This window comes from Amblyomma mixtum, chromosome 2 (assembly GCF_055824585.1).
Source record: "Amblyomma mixtum isolate Tamu chromosome 2, ASM5582458v1, whole genome shotgun sequence".
Lineage (NCBI taxonomy): Eukaryota > Metazoa > Arthropoda > Arachnida > Ixodida > Ixodidae > Amblyomma > Amblyomma mixtum.
In genome coordinates this window covers 250,913,163-250,936,586 of record NC_143013.1, presented here as the reverse complement: position 1 = coordinate 250,936,586, position 23,424 = coordinate 250,913,163, and the positions used below count along the sequence as shown (strand labels likewise).

The window sequence follows — 23,424 nt, the reverse complement described above, 5'->3', positions numbered from 1 at the left end:
GGAACAAAACATCATTAGTGACCGCATTGCGTGAAGTTGGGACGTAGTCGGCTTACCGAAAATTTTCATTAAGCGTAAAGCATAGCTAGTTGACAAAGGCGCGTGACGAAAGGGTACCGCTACTAACTGTAACAAGAAAAACGGCGCCAGAACAGAAGCTTTTGATTCCCTCTGGCTGTAGTTTCTAAATTGAGAATGCAGAGGGAAAGGGAAAGAAAGATACGACGAAAGGCGCGACCGAAGGAAAACGGATTGAAACTCAAGCCTTTTCTTATCGCCACGTGCTCACAGGGATGATCCTTGCAAAACCGCTGCGGTTAGAACCTCGAGACATGTTTCCCCTTTGGGCGCACAAAAGGCCGGAGCAGAGCGCCTGTTTTCGACGTCCGCATTCAAAGACGAGTACACGGTTTTATTATTTCCTTTTTCTTTTTCACTAAAAAGCCCACCGCATGAAAACGGCCGCTTCGGTCAGTCCACACATGTGCACCGAGCTGCTCGCCGGGGCCGGGTAGGATTTCTCCGTCGCTATGCATACATGGCCTGCCTGACCTGATAAATGCAACGGTATATGCGCGCTCGACACAGCGCCGTTGTCGTTACGGCGAACGGGCGGGCGGACGGGTGGGCGGGCGTACGAACGGACCCCGCCGAAGATGGCATGCTGCCGGCCGAAGATAGCGAACGGCTTTGGGGCGCGGCCGCGCGTTGGCGCGGCAGCCATTGAAGCCCGAGCTCTTCGGCATTGTCTCGCTTATCGCGTAGCTCCAAGCGACATGCCCGTAGGGAGAACGGCGTCGCGGCTGCCGCTCGGCCCGCCGTGAGCTTTCATCTCGCGTTTGAAGAGAGAACCGAAGAGACCGAGACGACGAAGAAGGAACACCGAACTACACGAATCGTTTCCAAGCCGAAACCACGTCGTTGCCCGAACGCGCTTCGCTCCCGTTCTTCAGCTTCTTCGGTAGCCTTCTTTTCCTCTCTCTCCCTAAGCTTCCTTTCTTTCTTTCTCTCTTTCCTCCTTTCTTTCCTTCTTTTTCCTTCTTCCTTTCTTTCTTTCCTTCTTTCTTTCCTCCTTCCTTCCTTCCTTTCTTTCTTTCTTTCCTTCCTTCTTTCTTTCCTTCTTTCTTTCCCTTCTTATTCCTTTCTTTCCTTCCTTCCTTCTTTCTTTCCCTTCTTTCTTTCCTTCCTTCCTTCTTTCTCTTTTTCTTTCTTTCCTTCCTTCCTTCTTTCTTCCGTTCTTTCTTTCCTTCCTTCTTCCCTTCTTTTCCCTTTCTTCCTTTCTTTCTTCCTTCCTTTCTTTCTTTCTTCCTTTCTTTCTTTCTCTCTTTGCATGTCTACATACGTGTGTAGAACAAGACGACTGCTTCGTACGTGTGTGCGCGTGAGTGCCTAGTCTGTGCGCTGTGGGTTCTCTTGTACGCTGAAGGTTCGTCTCGGCGCGGACATCATTCGCGCGAGGTTTGCGCAGCGTAATGTGTTCCCTTCTGAATTCCGTATTCAACGCAGCCGCTGTTTGCGGATTTCAGCCACGATGCGGGCGTTGATGAGTCGCTCCGGAGATGATAACGACTCGAGAAATATGTTCCGAGTTGTCGGCGCGGCTACGTCGTGTAGTGGTGTTCAGACAAAGGACGAGCTATACGCGCTGTGTGTGTTGATATAGACTCATAGATGGATGTTTGCGACCGGTTGCTTCACCCCTTCGAATTCGTGGAAACCAGCCCAATTTGGTCTGCGTGACACTTATGCATATTCCGGCGAATTCAGTAAACGTTATTCCAACAACTTGGACAGTCGTCTTGATTAGAAATGTTGCAGAAGGGCTGAAGTATTCTCACCGACTCGTACTCGTTGCTTGAAGAATGAATGAATGAATTATTAGAAGATAGAACAGCTGCGGGTATGCACGGTGAGTGTTATTTACACTAACACGCAGACAATATCAATATTCAAGAAATAAATCATATAGTAATGAAATATTATGGAGGAAAGCAGGCAAGCAATTAATAGGCAGTTCAGCTCATTACGGGCACTGGAGTAGACTGGCTTATCGGGCTCAAACACACGCGGCGCCTTGCACACAAATTAGTACGGACGCGCTTTCGGGGTCTTCCCCTTTTTAGCGCGTACTATATATATATGCTTGGGTTATCGCGCTCACAGCACGGGCTATACCTATTCCCCTCTTCTTCCTAATACCGTGATGTTATGGGTTATTATGGCGTCCCTCCGTGGCCTACGTGTAGAGAAGCCCGTCTTGTGTTGTCCTGCCGATTGGTTATGTACAGGCTACCATTAGCCTTTTACTAGCCAATGTTCCAGGACAGGAATATACGAAAATCATTTTTTTTATTTTCGCTTTCAATAAATGTTTTCATCATCATCCCGTTAACATACACTCTTCTTCTACATTTTTATTTTCACATACTTTATGGTGATTGTGGAAAACATTGCAACTGAAAGTTTTGTTATAGGTTAATTTAAACATATTGAATTATTGCTTTAAAGGGGCATATTTTGGCCGTTGTAGCAGCCAAGGGCTTGGGGAGGCCTTCCACTGGAAAAAAATGGAATTGAACAAAACAGAACAGAAGTAATGAAAAATAGTAGGTGACATCTTGAAAGAAAAATCAAGGAGTACCGTCTGTGTGCCTTTCACTGGAAGGGAGTTTAATGCAAATGGTCTTTTTTTTTTTTTTTGGGGGGGGGGGGGAGAATCGGCGTTTGGCAGTAGCAAAATTCGAAGAGAGACGATGCTTTTGCCTCCAGCGTTACGCCGGCTGGCGTAAACGCTGTACCATTTTGTCTATGAAATGTTCGGGCACAATTTTGCGGATATTACTGCATGCGCAGCGCGTTTTCAGGCAGCAGCTCAGGTGCTTGCAACATATGTTGGACGCGCGCTCCAGATCGGCAGTGTTTGAATCCGCCGCACATGTTCGGGCTCTCACCTGCGAGGCCTGCGAGGCGTTTCTAAGCGTTTGCGGGCGTCACACTACCACGCCACCCACCCGATGACAGCTAAAATTGCACGAAGCAAGAGGCTGGGTGCATCGCTCACCCTACCCTACGCGCACCCTACCCTACGCGTACCCTACCCTACGCGCACCCCCATCGCGCACCCTACCTGAAGGCAGCGCGAGGCATGCTCAGAAGGTTGTCACATGATCACAGAACGGAGCCACAGGCGGGTCGTCGTGGGACGGTGGGACGTGCGTAACCTAACCATGCTGTGAAAGCGATTGCTCAAGAAATTCTTCCCGTCCAACCACTGCTTCTGAAGCGCTGGATGTGACAAAGCTCGCATGGTGAAAGTCATTATTTAAGCGCAGTGGTCTTCTCTATAATTAGCGAAGGCAGCCAAGGTGGTTACGAGGTTGTCTTCAGCTCGCAAGAAGAATAAATTTCCACGTCATAGGTCATCAAATCTCTTTCAGACGACATTAGTACCCGCCGTGGTGGCTCAGTGTTTAAGGCGCTTGGCTACTGCTCTGTAGTACCCGGGTTCAAATCCGACCGCGGCGGCCGCGTTTCAATGGAGGCGAAACGCGTAAGGCGCCCATGTGCTGTGTGACGTCAGTGCACGTTAAAGAACCCCAGGTGGTCGAATTTATTCCGGAGTCCTGCACTAAGGCACTTCTTCCTTCCTTTCTTCTCTCAGTCCCTCCTTTATGCCTTCCCTTACTGCGTGGTTCAGGTGTCCATCGCGATGTGAGACAGATACTGCCCCATTTTCTTTTCCCAAAAACCAATTTACCTATTTTACATTAGCGTTTTGTGTATGGGAAATGTCAATGTCCCAAGAATGGAACATAAAAACGTGCTCAGTGATTGTAAATGCGGCTATATTTTTCTCACGGTTATGTTAAGACAGCCGATGCGAATTGTCAGTTGCCATTTTCGTCTTTGAAGCCTTGCGCGGCATTTACAAGGCTTTGAAGAAAGGAGTCAATGCTTTAACGCTGCGCCGGCAAGGACGTCTCCGTCCCATCTACTCGCGCTTAGAGCCGGGCACTTAGTACGTCCTAGAATAAGTCATTCAATGCGTGTCAGAGGTGCATGATGGCCCACCTTCTCTGCACTTTCGTACTACCGATAAGTTACACAGAGAGAGCACCAACAACTGCATCATTTCAAGGCGAAAGCCTTTAAGCGCTCGTAATCGCGGCCATGACTTTGTACGTCCGTCTGTTACATCTGAAGTGAAAGTCGTAACTAGTCATTACCAGTCACAAGTCGTGACTAACTATCCATTAACCAGACATGACTAGTTAGTCATTAACAAGTCATGACCAGTTAGTCATGACTAGTTCGTCATTAACCAGTCATGACTAGTTAGTCATGATTGATTAATAGCTAACTAGTCATGACTGGTTAGTCATTAACCGGTTATGACTGGTTAGTAATGACTATTTACTCACGGCTGGTTAGGCATGACTAGTCATGACTAGTTAGTCATTAACCAATCATGACTAGTTAGTCGTCAACCGATTAGTCATAACTAGTCATTAACCAATCATGACTAGTTAGTCATGGGCTATGACTAAAGAGTCATGACTAGCCAATCGAAATCCAGGTAGCAGCCAAGTTGCGTGGAAAGGCTTTCGCCTCGCGCACGATGGATGGATAGGAGCGCCCGCTTTGAAACGGGGTGGTGGCAATTGCCACCATGCTCAGCTTTTATTTCTTTATTATTTTTTTGTTTACTGTGTTGGCAATTCTCATTTCTCATGTGTTCTCATGTGTTGGCAATTCTGAAAGTGCCCCCTGAATTTTTGTTTCACAGGCCCAAATAGTAGGCTCCGGAGTACAATTCTGAAAGGCCACTTTCTCAGCTGTTTCGGACAAGACAACGTCGGGTACAGGCGCCAGGTATAAGACATCTCATTTCAGGCAGAAACGTACCCAGCTTCCAAGTCCCTATAAGTCAAAAATGGCGTCGCCCGACCGAACAACTGTCGTCACTGCCCTAAACCAATAGCTTCGTGCTCCCGGCTTATTCTCCTCCTGCGCAAGTGGAGACGCGGTCCCTGCGGCAATCAGGCGGCCGTTCATTCCGAGCCGTTCGCGGCCGTAATCGCGGAGCCGCACGACAACGCCTTTGCTGCAAGCAACCACATCTTTCTTTCTCCCGGGGACGCGGCTGTCCGTCGCGTTGCGGATCGAAGCGGTGCGGTAACCTCTCGGTGTATTGACGCTCCGAGAGCCCAGTCCGGGATAGATCCTAAAAGAGTTCTTTGTTGCGCAACCTGCGCTGGCCGTGGAGATGTATTGCACGGTGCGAGGAATTTGCGTCAGAACAGTGCTACGCAAGCATGGGAGAGTACCACGGGGGCACTATTTCACGCGCCTGACACGATTGCGTCTTCGGCTCTGCCTTGATTTGCGCCGAGGTAGCGTAGAGCGCAATCAGGGTGATAAGCGGGCTTCTTATCTATCATTACTGCGAAAATAATGCGCCAAGCAATAAAGCCATCCCGAGCGAGGAGTGCACGAAAAGATAAGTTCATAGAGGCTACTCTATCTATATAAGACGCAAAATGAGATAAATTGGCATTCTAGGCACTGCTAGGATAATAAAAGTGGGGCAGAGACACGCGATTATATTTATTTCAGGGATCTGAGCATCACAACTATAGAAGAACTGCAGACTGGGCTGGTTGCTGTAGATTCATAATGGTTCAACAGCGCAAACACACACAGACCAAGAAAGAGACAAGACACATAAACCAGCGCTGAACTTACAGCTCTAAGTTGAAAGTTCAGCGATGGTTTGTGTGCCTTGTCTCTTTCTTGGTCTGTGTGTGTTTGCACTGTTGAACCACTATTATGCATCACAACTAGTTGAGAATCGAAAGCAGGTCCCTGGGAACTGTATGTTCACCAACCGGCGACTAACACTATATACACACGAAGAAATTAACGAGTGGTACTCACAAGTCGCAGAATATGCACGAGAGAAGAGCGAAAGTACTAACAAGCCACCCAGGCCAGGTTTGTGTCAGCCCATAAAGATGAAGATATGCCCTTCGGGGTCGGGAAATGTTCAGTGAATGTAAGTTATTCGTTTAATCGCGTCCCACAGCCAATATGACGCGAATAGACTAGGCGCACTTAGCAATGAATACTTGAAGACGATGTCTTCATTTGTTGGTGACCCCGCACTTGGTGTCCGAGGAGTCATGTTCGGCCATTAGCCCGTTCCACAGTGCTTGAGCAGTTGTGGTATTGATTAACAGCCGTGTTGTACTCTCTCAACGAGATTTTAGTGCTGAAGAAGCAGCTCCAAGAGCAGCGCTGTGGAGCACACGAATAGTAAACTCTCATTCCTCCTTTCACTCCTTCACATCTCCTTTCACTTTCCCTTTCCACCCTTCCTGCATCTCTTCCTTAAAGCAAAGCGTCCGGCAACAGGCCAGAAGAGGACTCTGGCTAAGGCTGAACACATCTGCTTTTCCCTTTAGATCATCATCATCATCATCAGCCCGACCACACCCATTGCATGGCAAAGGACTCTCCCATGTCTCTCCAATTAACCCTGTCCTTTGTCAGTTGCCGCCACTGTATCCCCGCAAACTTCTTAACCTCATCCGCCCACCTAACTTTCTGCCGTCCCCTGCTACATTCCATTTAGATGCCTTATGTGTATTCCTTCGTGCCCTCAGTTTACTTATGTAGTCAAACCTCTTCATAACGAGCAGGTTTACAACGAAATAATGGATATAACGAATTAATGACAATTCCCCTTGGAAGTTCGGTCAACACGGGCTATAACGAAGCAATCGCAGGGCCCCTTCAAGTTCGTTGTAACGAGTTCACCTGTATACGTATAGTGCAGCAATGTCACAAGGAGCTAGGAAAACGGAACAACACTGCTCTCAGGAGAAAATTAAACAAAAAAACACGACGCGTAAGAAGGTCCAAGTAAACTTTCAGTGCGTCATAACTTTGAGTTACCTCCTGTTAGATATATCTTGTTTCTTTCGCTACAGTCACGTGTTCGAGCACTTAAAACTGTCTCCAGCCCACCCGTTTCAATCGCTATACGTGACTCAATTTAGACCCCAGGTTCGGATCAAATTTAACGAAGCAAGAAAGCCCATCTTTCTCGAGCATTGAAAACGATAGTGGCCCTTTCAGTGCACCCTCTCCAAAGTAACGGAGCTGTTTAATGAAAAAATAAAAACGGTCCCGCGACAGCGTTTAAACTTGAGTTCACTGCATCAACTTCCGTTTCGTCTTAACCGAGTGCGACTCAGCGTGCGCTTTCGCTGACACCCAAAGAGCGGGGGACTCTGCTGCCCTCTCTCCCAAAGAAAAAAAAGAAAGAAACAAACTGCTAAGTGAAAATGAACCTGAAAGACAGAAGAGAAAAGCGGATCGCATGCAGGTACGAAAGAAAGCAATCATAGAGAGAAAAAAAGTGCAGAGACCTGCGCGTCTGATGGAGCGCTTTCCAATCAGTCTTGCACGGCTGCTGGCTTCTTTCAGGATCACTGGAGTGTGGACTCAGCCGCGACTCCTTAATGCGACGCTTTTCTTCGGAACAGCAGCGCCACCCTCTCCTCCTCACCTTAGCTTTCTTTCCGTGGAGCTGGACACCGTCCGAAGTCGCCGCCTCGGCATATACCGTCGTCGTCGTCGTCTCCAGGGCCGGCAAGCGTTCCTGGTCTGCTGGCTTCCCCTCTACACGCAGTACCGCCGTCGGTGGCGCAGATGGGACTGCCTGCCCACCAATGAGTTCTCGCGACACGGGGATGACGATATCGCTGCGGCTCTTTCTTTCTTCTCTTCTGTCTCCTCTCTCGATGGCAGTTTGTGAGCGCGCGTCTGAGCCTGTAGTTTATCCGCAAGCTGGTGTGTGAGCTTCTCTAGAGCTTCTCTAGCGCGCGCTGCAGAGAACAAGTATGGCTCTTCGCTGCGATGAGGAACAAGACGTGTGCATGATGGCGTAGCCGGACAGCGGAGAAGGTGTGGGAGAAGTTATAAGAGAAGTGCAAGCTTTCTTCCCGACGGCATCTGCGGGGGTTGTGATGCTGGTTGTTGGGTTCGCATGCTTGTAATGGACGAGTTTTATTAATGCGAAAACATCATATGGCTCTGTCGCGTCAGCAAAAAGTGTCCGCAAATTTTACCGCACAATTACGTCGTTCTGTGAAGATACATGCATGAATGTGTGATTGTGAGAGATAATGTGTCATAAAATGTTGCCGTGGAAACATTTAGTTGATGAGGTGTAATCAGTTAATTGACTGAAAACGCGAACAAACACTGAGACGCAAGAAAAGCCATGGACGTCGATATAGTACATGGACGTCGTCAGAAGTTCAGCCGTGGACGTCGAAATAAGTGTATGGACGTTTTACTTTCGCATTACTCAAATGCAGGTCACCGCAGTGATCTCGAAGTTTTTCGTTACTGTGGATGCATCGCTTGGACATGAACGGCAGCAACCAGACACACATCGAAGCACCGGGCATTCACATGATGCAGAAATCTGTGTTCGTGGCGTAGAAGGGCTTATATTATGCAAAACAAAGGCTAGTCATCAAAACCAACGCAGTAGGTTCACATGCTCCATACAGCGGACAAGGGAAGGGGAAAGAGATAAAGACTTTAATGAATACAAGAGAGGTCTGCCTAGTTGTTAGCCTATAGCATGCGCTCATTATGATATATGTCATAACGAGCATCTCTTTTCTCTTCCCTTAGTTATGACATACATGCCATAACATCCCCCATGTTCCTTGGCGTTGTAGCTCTATAGAGGCCTTTTATTTTCAAGTGTGCCGTAACAAGCATGGCCGTTTAAACTATCATTACTAGTTTTCTAGACATGCAGGGTATGCTCCGGAGAATGTGTTCCCCAAGGTGAACCCACTCACGTGTCAGATGCAGTTGCCACGAAACGCCTCCCTCTTCACCTTCCAACCAGTTTGGCTCATCGCGATTTTGTTATAACCTTGGCCACGTTTAAACAAGCCGGTCGCATTTTTTACTTTCCACGTCAAAGCACATAAATTTAATTGGGCTAGTGGACTCCCATGACTGCTCCACTTGTGGCATAATCGATCATGTACTAGTGGTGTGTCCAGTATAATGTTGGCCACTATCTTGAAGCGCTTATACAGCAGGCCACTCTCGGAGGACTTACTGCTAGGCGCTTGGCCGCAAAGTTGGAAAGCAGCTCAGCCAATGCGAGCGTTTTCACGTTTTTTTTTTCAGCGACAGGGGCCAATAATCACGGTTTTGATGCCATCAAACGTGCGTGTACATATTCTCATCTCTACTCTCACCCCATCGTCATCCATTACGTCCCTCTTTATTAAGGAGAAAGCCTTCAATGGCTCATACTGTCGCCCGTTAACAAAGCGTTTCACACGCGTTCAACTCGGGAACTAAAAAAGATTGAAGAAAACAAATGGTTGCTTCACATAGAGGAGGAAAAATGAACCTAGAAGCCAAGTTTGATGACTGTAGAATAATTAGTTATTAATTATAGGCAAAAATGTCAAAATGCGTCGAAATAGCGCGGACGTCGATATAGCCACGGGAACGGTGTGACGTCACATCCACCGGAAGTCGCCGCGGCATAATGAAAATTGTCACAGAATGGTCGGGAAAACGTCAGATTTGTGTCAAATTAGACGGAAAACTGTGTAATTAAGCGTAATTAACACTTAATATCCCCGAAAGATGTATAATTTGGGTATCAATATAGCTACGTGAACGGCGTGACGTCACATCCACCGGAAGTCGTCACAGCATAGTGTCTCGGCTTTTGCTTCTCAACACATTAGTTGCTGAAGTGTCCTCGCAGTTTTCTCTTCTCCTTACACAGTGCAGAGTAGCACATCGGTCTTTCCGGCTGACCTTTTTGCCCTTCTAGTGATTAAACTTTCTCTCTAAATAGTTATCTCAGGAATATGTGACGAAAATGAACCGGAGCAGCTAAATTTAAATGTAATTTTCCCGCGCATGACATTTTATGTCGAAACATGAAGTATACAAGCACTACAAGCACACAAGGCTTCACTTCATTCGGTCGTGGGCGTTGTGCTGCTTTTGCCGAAGAATTCGGTAAGAAGCGCGCAACGAACCGTGATGCTCGTACTCTTGCTTCAGCCTTCACTTAAGCGTTAACTAAAGATAACGGACTTAAAATGGACAGACGAGTCATCACTACGGGAGGTCGTTTTACTTGTTTTCGACGTAAAAAAAATTCACGGCCACCAATTGGGTCAGGTTAGCCGCCTGGACAAACTTGTCGAGGTCGAACTTGGCTCGCTCCTTGCCGAAGTCCTTCAGTCCTTGTCGCTTGAGGACGTCCTTCTGCTCGTACACCAGAAAAACGTAGCGATGCTGGCCTGTGCCGTGAGGTGGCGTCGGTCCCGCGTACTTGGTCAGCGTCGTGGTGCTGTTATCCGGTACGTTCACCACGAGCCAGTGAAGCCAGTAGCGCATCTTGGGGTCTTTCCGAGACGGGGCATCGGGGTCTAGAAGGATCACCGTGTACCTGTGGCGGTGATCGGCCGCGCATTTATTATGGTGCCATCTTAATGTAATTTAACGAAGCAAAGCGCGGTTGAAATAGCGTTGTGTGCTACGCATGATCTTTTCGTTGAAAATGGTGACGTGCCTTTTTGGGCTCGAGACCATCTGCGGTGTTCTGTGCCCTGGGGTTCGTGTTAGTCTCTTGAAAGTGGCTACATTGCCGGCAGCCGGCAGAAACACCCCCCGCTCCCCCCCTCCCCCCCAAAAAAAACAAAAAAAAACCAGAATGGCCGCAGTGTCGTCTTAGTGGCTCGCTGTAGTCTCGTGACATGCACAGCCCCCCCCCCCCCCCCCCCCATCGCAAGAAGGAATTTTTTGTTTCTGTTCGTATAAATGTAAAAAGAAAACAGGGCTAACCTCGGAGTGCGTCGCATTAAAGTAGCATTCTGAGATTCTTTGGGTTAGATTTGGCTGGCAGCAGTTTTTTGTGCATGGTACTCTGCCGTCAAAACAGCTGGAAAAAGATAATGCCGGCAGTGTCGTTTCATAGGCTGTGTGCTTTCATGTGAACGGAATCAACTAAGGGGGTCAAACTTCCGGTAAAGTTCCCTGCGGGCTATTCTGCCGGCTATCAGTACAGTAGTCTCGTCCCAATTCCTTACCAACACATGGCAAGTGACATTGCCGACGAAAAACAGAGGAACAGGAACAAGCGTTGTCCCTGCCAAGCGACAAGCTATACCTCTGCCGCGCCCTACATGTATTCGTAATAAGCAACGAGAACCAACTCTATAGTTAATGTTGATCTTTGCTGATGCTCTTTCTGAGCTTCTACAACCACCGCTCTCACCACGTCGCAGAAGCTCGTGAACTAAACTAACGAATATCCGCGAGTAAACAACAAGGAACCAGTCTCGTTATTTCGCCCGACGCGATAAAAGCGGGCAGTCGCAGTAAACTCACCAGCGTCCCTTTTCCCCACCGAAGTTAACGTTGGGTATTTTGGCTGCCTGTCCCTGCGCGAGCGTGTTGCCGAGCTGCACAGCGGCGCCTCCCGGGTAGACGACTTCGGCCACACGGCTGGGCACCGTCGCTATCACGTCCGGCACGACTCCCGCCTTCTTCAGGTTCAGGTGCAGCTCGTCGGTCGTCACGCATGCGCCGAACGGAGCCCACAGCACGACTAGTACCACCGCCAAAGCAGGAAGCGCAGCGAACCTCGGGTGCATGGCGCTCGATGCAACACGGCTGGCGGTGTGGGATTCCGTCGACTCCGTTCTCTGACACGCGCAGAACTAGATGATGCTGATGCTGATAGTCATCACCACCATTAGCCTAACTACGCCCACACTAAGGCCAAGGCCTCTCCAATTAACCCTGTCCTTTGCCAGAAGCGGCCACCGTATCCCCGCAAACTTATTAATGTCATCCGCCCACCTAACTCTCTGCCGCCCCCTGCTACGCTTGCCTTCTCTTGGTATCCACTCCGTTACCCTTAAGGACCAGAGGTAATCTTGCCTTCCCATCACATGCCCTACCCTGCATGATGCTGATAGTGCTGATGCTGATCGGCGAGTTCTCTTTGTGCTGTAGGGTCACAATGTACTGGACCAGGCCATAAAGGTAAAATAAGATTAAAAAGAATCTTTTAAGTAAAGAATGGAAAGGCCCTCGAAGACTCTAACCTATGAGCCGAAAGATGACGACGAATCAACACGATGATGCCAATGATAATTCGGCCGTTCTTTTCTCAACTCGGGGATCACGGGGTGGCTGGTAAGGTCATAAAAGGGGGGAAAAAAACAAACAAGATACATTAAAAGGGAAGCGAAAAATGAAGAAAAAGGCCGTTGGAGACACCAACGATTATTCAAAGGATATTGATGAACCGATATGCCGTTGCGGTTACTCGCCTTTATAGTGAATGGCGATAATTATGATGGCGATTATGATATCGCGACCATAACATTCGCAACGAATGGGCATATCCGAATGCCCGGCGTGCGTGGCGTGCCGACCAGAGATCCACAAGACAGCTCCGCGCATTCTCGCTGACAGACCTAAATTATGTTTGCTATGCAGAACGCGATCACCTAAACACCAAATAGGGACGAAGATTTTGGGCGAAGTAGACTACACGCACTAAGTACACGTGAAGAGTGTGACTAAACCTTGATGGCTTCTAAAAAAAATCAGCCAACTAGCCCGTCAGCACCTTTTGGTCAAGTGGCGTACAAACCACCACGTGGAAAGAAGCCGTGCCTGACTAATGGGTACCATGGAATTGCCAACGTAAAGAAAGCTTTTGTGTCACGCGCGCACGCACGCACACGCGCACGCACACACACACGCACGCACACGCACACACACACACACACACACACACTCTCTCTCTCCTCACAAAAGACCCAAACACGAACATAATGCATGTCAAGGACGGTATTGAAAAGCATTCTTCACGTCGCGTGTGCTCCATTACTGTTGCTAAGACTCATTTTGCGAGCAGCCGCCGCGGTGGCTCAGTGGTTATGGTGCTCGGCTGCTGACCCGAAAGACGCGGGTTCGATCCCGGCCGCGGCGGTTGAATTTCTTTGGAGGAGAAATTCTAGAGGCCCGTGTACTGTGCGATGTCAGTGCACGTTAAAGAACCCCAGGTGGTCGAAATTTCCGGAGCCCTCCACTACGGCGTCTCTCATAGCCTTAGTCGCTTTGGGACGTCAAACCCCATAAACCAAACCAAACCAAACCATCATTTTGCGAGCATTGAGGTGCGACGCCCAGAGCTGTAGCTCGTTCAAGTTTAAGAAATTTCTTGAGCGCTCGATGTTTATTTCGCTTATTTTTTTTTTGCCTTAATCATTTTGCGTGCTGTCCTTAACACAGATGTACTGGCACAGATAAAATACGAGACTGACATTGCAAAACCTCAGTGTGTTTCGCGCCCACCTACGGCGAGATGTTTAACGGTTTCACACCTCAAGTGCGCGCGTTCGTGATAGTCATAAGAACTCGCGATAGCCAAAAGGGCAGAAGAGCGGAGCCCTTTAAGGTTATGGATTTATGGGATGCAGCGGCAGCAGTTCGCTCCCGCTCTTGTTAGTGAGAGAAAGTAAGTGAGAGAGAGCGAATGAGTGAACGCTTATCGAAAAGGATGAAGAATGCATTTCAAATACGTTTCAAAGCTCAAGCCTTGATACGTAATGATAGTGGTAGATGAGCCATTGTCAACGGGTCCCGAAAGAGGCATTTTTGCTATGGTCCCGTTATTTTATTAGATCGTAAGTAAAATGTGTTGAATTAGTGACAGGTTACACATTGAATAATGATAGTACATAGTAATTAATCCTAAGATACTTTTCTTCCTCAGAAACCTTCATTCCTTTTATTCAGAACTTTGAACAATAACGGGATGTTTATTCGGTGCTTCCAAGTGACAGTATTGACATGAAGACAGGAAATCGCCAAGGATAGGTCGGCTCGAACCCACTTTCTTGACAAGTCCTCTTTAGGATGGCTATTCGAGCACATCTGAACACGTCTCTCGACGAATGGGCACATTTCGGTGCAGATCGAAGCTACTGCCGCATAATACACCACTGGTTGATCAGTTCACACGTGAAAGAACCCGCTTTCGCGAAGGAAATGCGGGACCGGACTGTGGGCAAGCGGTTGTGGCAGTTTAGGAGAAGACGTCAGCCTCCAGTCCCGCGTCCGCTCGTCGCGAAGCACGAGGTAAGTGAAGCGGCCGGCTGCTTGTTGCTGCGTCTCGGCGTCGTGTGCCTGTGACACCCGGCGGTACTCGGCGACGTGTGGCGGTCTTCTAAAGAACTTGCTCCACTCTACGGCGCGTACGTGGTCCTCCGTCTCAGCATCACACCTGGGGTGCGCCGAGAAGCAGTAGGCACGAGACGCGTCGGTAGCGTCTGCGGCCGCTGAAGCTGTTTTCACGTCGATGTCGGCGTTTACTTTGATTCGAAGGCCGGATGCGGCTTTGCGAAGCTCCGTAAAGCTCGGACCGTTTCCCATGACGTCCGTACGCGACTCCGCCTCGGGTGCTTTTCTTCGACGCGTACAGACGACTCACAACCTCGCCACAGCCGCCGCCAGCGTGGCTGTGTGGGGCCGGCAGGTCACCGCCGGCGCGCTTGAGATCCACTAGGCTTTGAAGCAGAACACTGGCACGAGCCCGAAGATGCTCACTCGCCGAAAATCTCGGTTCTCAACGAGAATCTGCGTAATTCTTCAGCCACGTTTACGCGCATAGTGGTAATACACCTCGATGATTGCTTCTGACCCAATAGTTCGTCAGCCTTCCCGCTTGCGTTCAAAGCATCACTACTGACCTTTCAAGAGACGCAGGTAGTGAACGCGGTGATCTCGTGGCGTGGTCAGCGTTGAAAACAAAAATATGACAACAAAATAAAACAGCGTGATGAAGAGAAACGCAGAGTCTGGCTCCACACAAGGCGTCACACAAAGGAAATAGACGCGCAGCGCCACTTGCTTCCGGTGTTCAGCGTGAACTCCTCGATGATGATAGCTACGTGAATGACCGGAAACGTTGATGACCGGAGCCACAAATATTTTCCTAAACAGTCATTATCATAAGCGTGAATTCAAAATCAACATTTCATCAATAGGGTTATGTGACAATGCATGGGGTGCTGCAAAGAAAACGACTATATTAAACACATAGAGTTAATACAACCAACTCAGTAAACATTCAAAAATAGTTGACTTTTACAGCTCATAGATGGCAGCATATGCTCGCTACGAAAATGAGTTGGTATATTAGCTCTATGGAGGTCAATATTAATGCGCTGGAGGTATAGTGAAGTAGAATACTAGCTGGAGGTATGTAATAATGCCGCAACACAAAAGTTCTTGTTACTCTTTTAAAATTAATGCTCTTCCTAAGGAGGTTACTCTATTTATACCATTCCTAGTTCTTCCGCGTACGCAAAGTTCGCCACAAGGAGGTTATATGTATAAAACCTTCGACGTTTTTATATATATATAACCTCGTTGGTTCGAAACCATACATGGAGGAAGGAAAGAACTCCTCCATGGAAACCATAGCAGACTTCGTTACCATAGGACGAAAGGAGCGCTATCGGTTGTCGGAGCGGACAACTAATACAATAGTTGTCGTGCGCTCCGACAGGGGACGCTAGGCGTCCGTGGGTGACCTCTTTACTATATCATTACTGCGAACCACGGTGTAAGAATACACCGTGCTGCGAACACAGGCACAGTTGCGCATGACTAAAGGAACAACCTCCGGCTTTAACTAGCTTAAACAGCATCGCTGTTAAAATTAGCTGTGGTTGAACTACTGCTGAAACTGGCTAGAGACCAAAAGCTATTGCGTTTCGGGCGGCTTGGCGTCTGTAACGTTGAGTGCGTTCCGGACACTGGATAGGCAGCGCGCCCACCCTGCCACCCTGGCAGGTGGCAGTTTGCTCACTCAATAAACGCTGCGGCCTATTGCTGCAATGCGGCATGTCTGCCACAACGTTGTCAGTGCTAACGCATGCAGCCCACATCTCTCTCTCTCTCTCACCATCCCACGTACCTCAAAGCGCGATTTAGGCATCCACTGACCCAGGGAGTCAGTTATGCGCACTTCCTTTCCTTAAAATCATCGGAGCCAACTCCACCGCCGGAACCTGCGTTCTGGGGACAGGGCTAGCCAGCATGGACTCCCATCGCTATTGCACGTTGACATTTCGTATTTTCCCGCCTTTGATGACGCCACACTGTTTTGACCCGCTGTTTTCTGGACGAAGCCGGGTTTTCGTGTCGATGAGCGATCTAATGCTTTAGCATAAATAGAGAAGGAAAAGCTGCAGTGGAAGGCTCCGGGTCCATTTCGACCAAATTGCGTGCACCGACACCGCACAGCCCCTAGGCGACTTTTGCGTTTCGCGTGGCCACCGCATGCAATTGTCGTTATTATTTGAATGAACTGATTTGTGCCTCGTCGTAAGTCGCAAGCTCATTTGTGCCCCTTCGTAAGCTGATCGGTGAGGAGAGGACGTGGCTGCGAAGGAAGAGGAAGAAAAAAACTTTGTTCAAGGCCAGCACTAAGGCCTAGTAAAAAGGACACTTGCTCCGCTAAGGGAAATGTGGAGAGCTGTTGCCATGAACGCAGTTGTCATGTCTACCGAGAGTAAGGTAGTAAGTGTATGTGCTTTTCCTTGTGCATAAAAATTCATTTTAATGCTACAGCATTTAGGTTGTGGTCTTGCCAAAACCGCCCAGTTTCTCCGCAGCGAAATTTTCTGTTTGCTCAAGAGGGTCGTAACGCCATCAGCACCGCCAAATTTGAAAATCTGAGGAGTAGAATGTTCGAGTACCTTCCATTGGATTATCGTAAGACATCATACTAATCGACCCACTCTTCCACCTTAATCCACAGGCTAATCCCCTCTAATACACCTTAATAACCCTGTAATCCTCACTAATCCACATTAATGAGCCCACTAATCTTCACTGCATCACTCTAATTCGCCCACTATTATACTCGAGGCGGCGCAGTTCCTTTCCGCCTGCCGTGCGGTGTACTAAAGCTGGCTGATATCTTTAGTAATAACGGCGCAATAACTGATTCATTGTTGTTGTGGTGTCCACCCGGAATGCGAGAGAGCTACTGTGTCGTTCCTTATTGATGGAGTGATAGTTAATTTTATTACGGTCATCGTCATTAAAAGACTCATTAATAATAATATTCAGTGGCGCCGAGAAGAACGCTCCCGCGTTATCCTTCGTGCTATGTGCCGCGACCACCTGGATGAGCCTAAACGGCTGCTCAACGTGAGTAAACTTCCCCTGAGCACTCCTGGAACAGCATTCCTCGCAGGAATCTCGAATAACTTTCATTCATTTAGGTGACTTCTTTAAACGAACCAGTCTGGTGGATTGTGTTTAGGAATGCATTTACCTTCGGTCTTTTCGCGCACATTTATGTAATACGGTGACAGTCAACTGCATGCAAATGCGGGCGAATTACGGGGCGGTTGGGGAGTATTTCGCTAATTACCACTTTTGCACTATGTTCGGAAATAGTAAGCGCAGTTTTTGCGAGCACTGCTGTCTTGATTCTCCTCATATACAACATGACTGCAGTATTAAAAGTTATGAAGACGTAAGCATCGTTGACTGCTTGCTTGTGCTCTGCAAACCACTGCGCGCGAGAAAAAAAAAAACGGCGAATATTTTCCCATCATTACAGCAATACATTTTGCTGGGTTTGCAGTTTTCAGGCTTATGAATGGGCCAGGAACGACAAGTTTCGTTTTGTGATTCCAGACCTCACACTGCTGAAAAGAAGCGTCGTTTTATTTACATGCGCGCCCGAAAAAAATCCTGCGGTATTCGAAAAATAAAACCAGACCCTGAGGATGCAAGCATATTAACACAAAAAAAAAAAAGAAGGGAAGAGGAACGGAGGGCTACCAAGCGCCCAACCTCAGATTTCACACATGCGTTTTCATAATCAGTCCTGGTATGTTTTTAACTTCCCTTTTCTGCTCACTTACAAGTCCATAGCTCAGTAATCCCCTATCTTTTCTTTGCACCAATTTCGTCATGTGTACCAGTTTCTGTGTACTTCGCATCTATTGCAATTTGCCTTCTTAGCATGCCCGTAGCATTTGGAATAGGGCGAGCTTCCTTTTCGCCCACCTCAACACGTCTTGCCTCTGTTCCGGTTTCCTCTGAATTTGTCCCTAGCAATCTGGCACCAGCATCAATATTTTTACCAGCATTAGTATGCACGTCATCAGGGATAGCTTTCTTTTCGAAAGTACTAGCCTGCTTTCCATTGCTTCCAATCTTCTTTTCAGGAGCCATAGCCTCTTTTAGGGCAGTTCCGTTCGCATTTTCGCCTGTCCCGGCCTCGTTTTCGCTTGTGGCGGTCGCCTTGTCCCTACTCCCAGCGTCCTTTGCGCCAGTGCTATTTGCTTTTTCACCAGTCCCAGCCACATTTCCAACAGCACCAGACGCCTTTTCCTCAGTCCCAGCTTCCTTTGAGTCAATGTCATTCGCCTTCGCACCACCCAAAGTTTCGTTTTCGACAGTGCTGATCATTTTTTCACCAGCTAGAGCCTCTTTACCGCCAGCGCTGGTCGTCTTTTCCTCAGTCCCAGCTTCCCTTGAGCCAATGTCATTCGCCTTCGCACCGCCCGAAGTTTCCTTTTCGACACTGCTGATCATTTTTTCACCAGCTAGAGCCTTTTTACCGTCAGCACTGGTCGCCTTTTCCCGAGACCCAGCCTCCATCGCTCCAGAGCTCGTTGCCTTTCCATCACTCCGAGCTTCCTTTCCGCCAGGTCCGCCTGCCTTTTCACCAGTTCGAGCCACTTTCTCGCCAGCGTCAGTCGTCTTTTCACCTATCCCAGCTTCATTTTCTCGAGTGCTGGCCTTGTTTCCTCCACTGTCGGAATTATTTCTGCCAGTAGCAGTCCCTCCGCTACCAGTCGCAGCGAGCATTTCTCCATCCGTGACCCTTCCGAACGACGAGTTGGCCTGCGTCTTCTCTCGTGCCGTGTCGATGACGAAGTAGTTGACCGCCACTAAGGTGAGGCCGTTCCTGTCCACGTACCAATCGAGCATGAAGTTTGTTTGCGGCCGCGGCGTTTCTATGAGCTTCCTGCGCCAGTCCCTGTCCGTCGGTTGCTCGTACACCAGGAACACGAAGCGCATTTTGCCGCTGTTTCCCGCCGGCTTCGGCGGCTCGTAGGAGACGAGTCCAATGGGTCGAAGCGTGTACGTGGCGTTGAAGCGGGCGAAGTTTGTGACGCACCACATCAAGCGGTTTCTTTCGGAGTGCGACTCACGGGTCGGGTAGTCGGGCCCGAGCAGCACCACCGTGTAGAGCCGGTCGGGCTTCGACTTGAAAAAGAACTGGGGAACGAAGCGCAGTGAGGGTGGGTCGATGTGGTTGCCCATCATGACTTTGGCGTACGGGTAGAATACCGCCACGGGCTGCTCGGGTGCCTCTGCGATGACCTCTGGGATGACCTATGTGGAGAGCAGCGGTGACGTGTTAACATGCGCTCCAGTATACAGGGTGTTTCACCTACGGCTTTAGCTAATTTTTAAAAGTAGGGCTTTTGAGTTAGAAGACCACTTTTTTTCGGCATAGTATTGTCAGCAGTGTAGTACATCAGAATACAGCTGAGACGTGTTAACTAGTAGGCTGATTAACCAATAATGGATAGTCAACTTTTTAACTATTAGTTAGGCACCTAAATTACTAAGAGGCGCGTAGCCCATCGTAAGTATTATCCACACCAGTTTTTAGAATTTCGGAAACACGGTTACCCTCAGCACTTGGGCCCAACAAATTTTGGCTACATCGCGCCAAAATACATGTGATTTCGAGAAGCTTGCAGGTAAAGCAAGCCTTCCAGTGCACCTATCTCGTCGAAAGAGCCAAACTTCGTTAGGGCACAGCGCCAAGGGTAACTGAGTTTTCAAAATTGTAAAAACTGATACGGATATTACTTACAGTGGGCTACAAGCCTCTCTATAATTAGGGAGCCTAACTTTAAAAGTTAAAAGCTAACTATTCAATATTAGTTAAACAGCCTGTTAGTTACCACGTCTAAGCTGTATTCTGATGTACTGCCCCTGTGGCAATGCTATGCCGAAAAAGGTACTCTTAAAAATCAAAAAGCCTATTTTTTAAAATAGTGTAAAGTCTTAGGTGAAACACCCTATCTATTGCATGACACTTGATCGCAGGAATCAAATGCACCTGAGACAAAGCTAACGAAGCATTTTAGATTTTCGCGACATTTGTGTAATGAAATGTTAATCGCAATATGCAGTGCGAAAGATGCGTGTCTATCCTTTGATTAGACTTGGAATTTATTTAGGACGAAACGTAGCGACATTGCGGTTTTTCGTTAATTTAACTGAATGCATTGACGGCCCTTTCAGCAAAAAGTCATGTTTATTACGTGCGGCCGTATAAGTTGTAAACTTTGTTACTGCTACACAAAATCGAAACGAACACGGTACGAAAGACGCCCGTCTTTCAAAACAGTGAACTTAGCGCCACTTATTCGTTATCACTTATTCGTTAACACTTATTCGTTCTCTTTGTTCGCCGAAAACAACTGACCATGTCATCTCTGCTAAGCTCTTAGCATTAGCCGAAGTTGCGGTGGCTAAAGAGAAGAAGAATACGGAACTGCTGCAACATCCCAGAAAGTTAATTCTGCTAAGAGCGGGAAAGAAGGGCCGAGAAAGAGAGAGAAGTACAATACTTTGCACTATCTCAGAACTTTTCTAACAAACATTAGCACTTCCTGAAATCCATCTGGCTATTTCAGGACTCTTGTCGTCCTGTGTTGTTCCTAATAAAGTGGATTCTATGCCGTGAAAGAATAGCGGCCATCCGGAACTTAGTAAGTTGGTTGGTCGGTTGGATGGTGATCATCATCGCCATTATCATCATCAGCCTGGCTACTGCCACTGCAGGGCAAAGGCCTAAAAGGCCTCTCTCATGTGTCTTCAACTAACCCTCTCCTTCGCCAGTTGCGGCCACCATATCCCCGCAAACTTCTTTATCTCATCCGCCTACCTAACTTAATGCCGCCCCCTGCTACGCTCGCCTTCCCTTGGAATCCATTCCGTTACCCTTAAGGACCACCGGTTATCTTGCATTCGCATTGGATGGTTGGATGGTATGGGGTGTTTATCGTCTCTAAGCAGCTCACATATACACCTTATGAGATACACCGTAGTGGAGGGCTCCAGGACTAATTTCGATGTGCTAATGACAAAAAGAGGGGCCGTTTTTATCCTCAGTGGTTTAAAAGAACGTCCTCAGTGGTGGTAAGGAAGCGGGTAGAAAGGGGTTTTTGCTTACTTGGTCTTCGTGTAGCTTAGTCACCATCAGTTGTTTTAGCTCGCGGAGCGTGTCGGCGAACATCTCGGGTGGGTCCGCCTCACTTCGGACGCGGGAACCCGTGCGGCTGAGGCTGGAAAGTGGAACGAAGCTGGCCGCCAGAGCCACGCTCAAAATGAGTGACGGAGACGTCATGGCCGATCCGGGTGCACCGTCGGTGCGCGGCACCGTCTCTTAATAAAACGCTTCGTCGGCGGAGAGTTCGTCTTCCTCTTTGTTGTTGGTTCTTGGCTCTCCACCTCCTGGTTGTTGTTGTCCTCAAGAAAATAATGGCGCGTACCTACTGCGAGAGACTGACCATGACACAGGCGGCGACTGACAGGTTGCTATGGTAGGCGTCTGTTCAAATCATGACCCCGAGATAAGGAGATAAGTAGTTGACGAGAGGGTGGTCATGATTTCCATGAAAATGATGGTAAGGAATTTGCGAAAAAAGGATCCCCTTACAAAAGTTTCTTCAGACAGTATATAGACTGTCAATAGACTTCTGTCTATGAAGTATATAGACGGTCTGTAGACAAATCATCGAGAGTAGCCAACAGGCAATACAAATCCTTTAGACAGTTTATAGACAGCCTATTGATTTATGGCCATGTACTTTTAGTAGACTTGTCTATAGAATGTCTATAGGCTATTGATAGACAAGAAGAAATATCTAGAGGAAGGCAGTAGAGTCTATAAGAAGTCTATAGACTGTCTATGGACCATTTTTATAAAACAGATTAACATAGAACAACAGAATGAGGACAAGATAGAAGAAACACGAAACAGCGCCCGTCTTGCTTTTCGTGCTTCTTCTATCTTGTTCCGTTGCGCTGCGTTAATCTGTTTCGTACAAAAGCATGAACTAATTAGCCCACACCTGAATCCTCTCAGACATTTTTATAAGGGGAGGTTGTGTGGAATTCGGCACAATATCTCGAAGCCAGAAAATATTCAGTTTTCCGGATATGATGATCATGATGATGATGGTTTTTTTGTGGCGCAAGGGCATCTGCGGCCAAAGAGCGCCGTGGCACACGGCATTTTCTTCTACTCAAGCTGGGGTCAAAGACCCATTTCCCAAGCATTTGACCCTAAAGAAGCCGAGCGCCAGGCAGGGGAAAGTTTGTACCCTTTGTATCACCGATGGGTACCGGCGGCACCGGGGGTCGAACCTCGCACATCCCGCATGCGAAGTTTTTCTAATATATAACTCTACGTCCTTGTCATCATGTATACATTAACATGTTTCCTTTTTAAACGTAAAATTCGAGCTTAAGAAGTGAACATAGAAAAAGAACCAGACAGGACGAGCGGTAAACATCAACTCAGCTGGTGCTGTCTGATTTTTTTTTCCATGTCCACGTGTTAAGCGCTGTAGTTTTACGTTTAAAATGAATCGCATCCAGCTAGCCCGGATTTCTGCTTTGACCTTTTTCGTGCAACGATATCTCCACACACAAGTTGTGATGGCAGCACCTGACTGTGATTTGAAGTCGTCTGTTGTAAATACGGCTCGCAGCACGCTGTAACGCAACCGGCTGAGTGCAGAGGAGGAGCTCTCACATTGAAACAGTGCAGGACTTTCTGAGTAAAATAAGTTCTAAGAATAGATGACAAGCGAAAACAGATCATCAAACACCAAAGGCTCTAACAGCACTGCCATCATCAAAATCGAAATTAAATTTCTTATTAAAAATGAGGCCAAACGCGAATATTATATATTATTCACTGTGTAATGCAAAAGGCAAATAACAGCACTTCTACTCAGGTAGCAGAAAATCAGAAGAAAAATGAAAGAAAGATCACACATTCATTACATGAACAAGATGACTTATTTTTGATAGACGCTGTGAATCGTTAGGGTAGGGCTTCTGACGGGGCCGTCAGGACATTTTGACGGGTAAGACAAAAGCAGCACCGCGCAATGGATTAAAAAAAGAGAAGACGAAAAAAAAAGAGCGCGTTGTTCTCCGCCTGCTGATATCTTTCTTCCATTTCCACGTGAATTGCTTCGAAAGGATACA

At 47.9% G+C, this 23,424-nt stretch overlaps 3 protein-coding genes across 3 annotated transcripts in view; all 3 read right to left on the bottom strand.

Annotated features, from left to right (window-relative positions):
- Positions 1–23,424, bottom strand: part of LOC149363496 (high affinity cationic amino acid transporter 1-like) — a 396,987-nt gene that overhangs the window by 66,774 nt on the left and 306,789 nt on the right. The window lies entirely within an intron of this gene.
- LOC149363506 (protein D2-like) lies at positions 10,198–11,723 on the bottom strand. Its single transcript, XM_089569938.1, has 2 exons — positions 11,458–11,723; positions 10,198–10,516 (listed from the first exon to the last, which is right to left on the bottom strand). Exons 1-2 carry the CDS (start codon positions 11,721–11,723, stop codon positions 10,198–10,200), a joined length of 585 nt encoding a protein of 194 aa, XP_089426064.1.
- On the bottom strand, positions 18,058–21,550 carry LOC149363505 (uncharacterized). The gene is made up of 2 exons (XM_089567505.1): positions 21,377–21,550; positions 18,058–19,518 (listed from the first exon to the last, which is right to left on the bottom strand). Exons 1-2 carry the CDS (start codon positions 21,548–21,550, stop codon positions 18,058–18,060), a joined length of 1,635 nt encoding a protein of 544 aa, XP_089423631.1.